The sequence below is a fragment of the Lactuca saligna genome, chromosome 2, assembly GCF_052625555.1.
Source record: "Lactuca saligna cultivar CGN05327 chromosome 2, ASM5262555v1, whole genome shotgun sequence".
Taxonomy (NCBI): domain Eukaryota; kingdom Viridiplantae; phylum Streptophyta; class Magnoliopsida; order Asterales; family Asteraceae; genus Lactuca; species Lactuca saligna.
The window spans coordinates 81,481,039-81,486,826 of record NC_136418.1 but is presented as its reverse complement, the minus strand read 5'-3'; the positions used below and the strand labels follow the sequence as shown (position 1 = coordinate 81,486,826).

The following is a 5,788-nucleotide window of genomic DNA, read 5'->3' as shown; positions in this document are numbered from 1 at the left end:
TCATTAACAGGTGGGATGTTGTAGCATCCTTCAATATGATCATTATCCTGAACCCCAATCATCTCATCCCCCACATTAGCAATATTTGAAGTAAATGGATTGTAGCATCCTTCAACAACAGTTGCAGCCTCCTGAACCTCCTTAACACCCTCATCAGTGTTTTCCTTCTCTTTTAAATCATCATTATCCTCTAAATAAAGCCTCTTGCTACAAAAACCTTCACCTCTTTCTGAATTCCCAACTCTACCCCTTCTATACTATGGTGAGAAAGGATCACTTTTACTCCCAAAAAGAATCAAAGACATGTACTCACCAGTTGGCTCATCATTGACATGGTTCATATTTCTCAATGGAGATTCTAGATGAACTTCAGCCTCAACTCCAGCCCCTTAATCATCATTTTCTGGTAATTCCTCAATGACAACTTTACCCTTTGCATTTGGAGACATAAAGTAAGTGAGTATATTTGTCTTCCCATGTTTTGTGTACACCTCAGTCAACTTTTTATTTCGAATAATTTTAGAAAGATTGATAACATCCTGGTCATTCCTTAAAGGGTAAAGTTTGCTCATGGTGTTCAAGAGTTTCTTCTAATTCATTATTTAATTCACTGGCGTGGCTCTCTTATTACAACATTTTTTTGTTAGCACTAAACAATTGAGTTTTGTCTGTATGCTTTATTTTTTTAAAAGGCAAAGATAAATGGTTTACTTACCTATTTTAAAAACAACAATTTAATATTTCAATTATTTAAAAGGATTTGTTGCTAGTTCAAGTTCAAACTAATTGTAATGTTTTTTTAACAAACAATATTGGAGTTTTTCTTAATTATGGTATTTTTTAACAAACAATGTTGAGTGTTTTTCACCTTAAACACATTGTATGTGTAATGTTAGAGTTTTTGCATCTTAAAATATATTGTATGTTTAATTTTATGATGGCTAAAAAATTGTATGTATAAAAAGATAGATATTTAAAATAAAAAAACAAAAATTAAAAATATAGATATAAATTTTTATTTAAAAAATAGTAAGACTTGAAAAAAAAAACTATTATTAAAAAAAAAAAACAGTAAAAATGTGAAATAAAAAAGATATGGAGAAAAGTTAGATATATTTAAAAAAAAAAACATTAAGAAAAACTGAAAAAATAAATAAAAATGAAAAAAAAAAAAAATACTAATATCGCAAATATTTTTAGAAGTACCCTAGAATGGAAAATAGTTTTACCTATAACCTTATTATGGATAAAAACTCAGTAAAAAAAAAAAAAAAAAAAAAAGTCAAAAAGGGAAAACTTCAAATCCCTGCAAAACGGGAAACATTCACTAATTTAGAATATATCTTCGATATCTTAAAAAGAGTTGATGAAACTTTTTGAGCCCGAATTAAAGATCTAGTATTATTGATCATGTATTTTAGATATTCAACATGTATTAAAAATCTATTCAATACGACACACAAATGATTTGCCATTAAAAATCTCATAATTTTTGTGTGCCCATGTATTCGCCAATAAAAAAATAAAAATGTATAAAATAGTCTCAAACTTTAGATTTTACATCATTAAAATCGTCAAACTCTACAAGTGAGATTCGGTTGGTCTCGACTCGAGTGAGATTGAATTCAAGTTGACAAAAATAGATAATAAAATTGTCCAATCCGGTGCGATATATTTATATAAACACTAGTTTATAACCCATAAGAATCACCGTTATAAAATTAATTAAAATTTCGTAGTAAAAATTTAAAACTATTAATCAATTATTTCAAATAAATTATTTTAAATAAATTGTTAATTAAGAGATTAGTTATATACAATTATAATAGTTCATTTAAATGAATACATGAAATTATATCTCTTTATAATATATATTTATTTTATTTTATTTTATTTTAATGTTATTAATTTAATGTAATTAGGAATATGAAATTTAAAATTTGAAATGAAGAATCAATTATTAATTTAATATAATTAAAGTGGAAAATTTAAAATGGATAATTAATTGGTTGATAGTAATGAGAATTTTTAATATTGTAACACTTATCAACAGAAACAGAAGAATAAACTTATTTATTTATTAGAATAGGGATTTTGAGATTTCCAACTGAACTCTTTGTGTTACATAAACATATTGATTTTCAAATCGACACATAACTTTTTTACATCCAGATTGTTAGATAAACTGATGACCTTCGGATCTATTTGTTTTCAAGAAGATATGTTCTAAGGGGGTTAACAACATGGGTTGATTTCTTTAAATTTCAAACTTTACAAAAAAGAGGAAAAAGTAAAATTTGACTAAGATAAATACATTATATATTTAGGGTTTTGATAATTATTAAATTACGATATCAAATCAAATATAATATTAGAATAAGAATATATATATATATATATATATATATATATATATATATATATATATATATATATATATATATATATATATATATATATATATATATATATATATAGGGTTGGCATGTATCTAGTTTCTTTAAGATGAATTTTTTTTTTTCAAGAAGTTGATTAGAAAGATATCATAAAGCAAAAGCAATATCATTGCACCTATAGAAGATCCAAAAGTTGGTAGCAGTTCTAAGTTTTAACTAGCTATGAAAGCTAGAAAGAGTTGGTTGGTTTGAGAATTGAGAATTGAGAATTATGATTGATTTTGAGGAGTGAGCCTAATTTGAGTTTCTGTGAATCTCCTCCAAACCATGTTCCCACAGTAGGCTAAGGTTGACAATGCCACCACATACAGCAGCGGGATCCCCACAATACAACCACCTGACACCAGATTTACAAGAGTCTGCATCCAACCACATCACACAGCTTTTTCAGTAACAAGTAACAACAATGCACGCATGCATGCGTTTCACCATGTTATATGGATTTATTATTTCTTTTATGATTATTAATGAAAAGCTGCTTTTCTGTATTTTCCTTGATATCAAAATCAGGTCAATCAAAAAAGGGTCTTTTCTTTCACAAGGTTAAACTGATAAAATGGAAAATCTACAACTCAACTAAATACTAATAGTTTGATCCTTCATGATGATACAATGCTAGTGACTTGACTTGGCAAAAGATGCTAATGCCCTAACCTCATCATAGAAATATGTAAAGATGATGCGAGGGAAAAAGGTGTTACCAATGTTCCAGCAATCAGATGAAAGAAAGGAACAACCATTTGGTCAGTCTTATTCCCTTCAGCATATCCATTGAAAGCAATCACCATTGAGAAAGTGTGGATTGTAACAAATGCAAGGGAGATAATTGCTGCAAATTAAGAAACTATTATTATATTATATAAACCATCGCATCTTGTACTATTGCTTATCAAATCAATAAAAAAAATAAAAATAAAAATAAAAAAAAAGGAATTAGGATATAATAAACAAGTACCAGAAATAAGAAAAAAAGGACCATAAGAGCACTTGTCAACATAAAATGTGGCAGGACCAAATGAAGGAGTTAAGAGGCTGATGCAGAAAAACACAGCATGAGCCAAACCATGACCTAGTCCGCCAGCTGTACACAATTTAATCATTAATCAATTCAACATCACATCAGTTTACAACATCTCAAACTTCCATTATAACCCAAAAGTAACATCTCTGAAATTCTAGAAACTGACATGAAACAGCTTATGATGCTTCTTATGGCTTCTCTAATTTTTCTTTTTTATATAATAATAATGCATGGCTAGTTATGTGGACTAACAAGGTAGTGTGGATTGGGGATTTTGATAGCTCATCAATTTTGAGAGATTAAAAAAAAAAAACATATTCTGGTTGATAAAAAGAATCAACAAATTTTGACATATTTCTTCAACTAAATCGGAAACCATGGTGAGCAAGAAATAAAAGAAAATGGTGATGATTAGATTACCAAGGGCAATTTGCATCTTATCAGTAAGATAAAGACGGGGTTTAGCAACTCTGTCAGCAAAGGCATCCAACATATCTTCCAGCTTCCTGATCAAAGCAATATATATATATATATATATATATATATATATATATATATATATATATATATATATATATATATATATATATATATATATATAAAAGCACCAAGAATTGAAAGAGTGTAATGGAACTAAGAGAATAAACATACTGATAACCTCTCCACAACACAAGGCGAAGAGCTTCTTGGAAAGCAATAGAAGTCAATATAAGGATTGCATAAGGCCACCATGCTGTTGTTTTAAGTGGAAGGAACACCCTCCAGACTCCAGAAAGCACAATCAAACTAATCAGCCACACCAGTGTACTATACACACACATCAATGTACATATAAACATACATACATTAGTTATTAGTATTAGTATGTATCCATCTTGGAAAAAGGTAAAAAGAGAAACATTCTTTAACAATGAAACATCCAAAACATGCATTAGTATCTATCTGACTAAGCTGTTGTTTATGGAACTTGATGGAGAGAGTTAATTTGGTAAACATGGATGTTTCTTCTTCACTAAATGTGGAATGAAAGAGTTAACAGAAATACGTTAACTGTAAAACCTAATCCAGGACCAATAGAAGAATCCCTTGTCTAAATTGTAAACCCTAAATTTATGCGTACGTTCCATTGGTGTTTTTATCAACAAATTCCACAATCGTTTTGATTAAATAAGCAAGTAGCACGTATCCCATTATCTGTAAATAACTAAATATCAACTGATTCTTCAACATATGTGCATCCAGTGCGACCACATATGTGATTTACTAGCAAGAAGCAGTCCAGAATTACCTCTTTTTTCAAGTAATTCAATATATCAGGTCCAGAATATACTGGTTGCTAATTGGTTCGCAATGGAGCAAAAGATGTAAACATTTTATTAGTGTTGAAATGGAAAAACATCAGTGAATTGACATAATTATTCAGCAACATAATCAGGAAAAATGAAAATAAAAACAGAAGGAGCAACAGAAAATTTACCTGGAGAGAAGGGTGAGGATCAAGAAGGGTTTAGTAGAGATGACAGTAACAAAGAGGGTAAGAGAAGGTCCAAGCGCTAGCAGCACATATCCGATCCCTGCTGCCAACGTCATTGCTTTCTTCTTCAATTTTCACTACAAAGCTTTCAGCATCGAAGAAAGATCCTACGATAATTGAACACCTAACTGGGTTTTTTTTTGGGGTTTGATCCAAGGCCAATCTAGTCACAACGACTTGGGAAATTTTGTTTCCGAAAACCAACTTTTACCCCCTTCGGTTCGAAGTACCTACAGACATGATCCTTACAACTTTGGAAAGTTATATCTCAAAATATTATTAAAAGAGAAACCTTATAACATCATCTAAAACAATCTGGACCGTTGATTGTGGTTTCTCTATTGGTTTTACACCCTTAGATCAATTTGCTTACGTCACCTTGATCAAACAAGAAGTCAACCCGTTATATTAGGAAGTTAAATGTAGGAATTGAATGAAAATGATACTTGAATTCTTTCAAAACTTACAGCTACAAAATTGGTTCCTTATTAATGTAAATCTTAAATTTAAGCTCTATTTCCATTCAAAATTGCTTTCCAAATTATATTATATGTTGAAATCTCGAAAACCATTAATTTCAAATTTCAAAAGTTTCGGATATTTTTATGAACCAATATACTTTCAAGCATGATATCTTCTATTTTAAGTTTAAATGAGATTTCAATTGATTACCTGCTAATTTTCATCATATTGACTTGTATATATATTTCAAACCTTTTTAATAATTGATTTACACAAAATTATGTCATAATTCCCACGTAGAAAACAAATCTCTAA

The 5,788-nt window shown here is 29.2% G+C and overlaps 1 protein-coding gene across 1 annotated transcript; it reads right to left on the bottom strand.

The window, feature by feature from the left end:
* Positions 1-2,546: 2,546 nt before the first annotated feature.
* Positions 2,547-5,179, bottom strand: LOC145031107 (gamma-secretase subunit APH1-like protein). The gene is made up of 6 exons (XM_078979604.1): positions 4,955-5,179; positions 4,129-4,284; positions 3,898-3,983; positions 3,412-3,537; positions 3,158-3,285; positions 2,547-2,815 (listed from the first exon to the last, which is right to left on the bottom strand). The coding sequence occupies exons 1-6, from the start codon at positions 5,065-5,067 to the stop codon at positions 2,666-2,668; spliced, it is 759 nt and encodes a 252-aa protein (XP_078835730.1). The 5' UTR covers positions 5,068-5,179; the 3' UTR covers positions 2,547-2,665.
* Between the last annotated feature and the right edge of the window lie 609 nt (positions 5,180-5,788).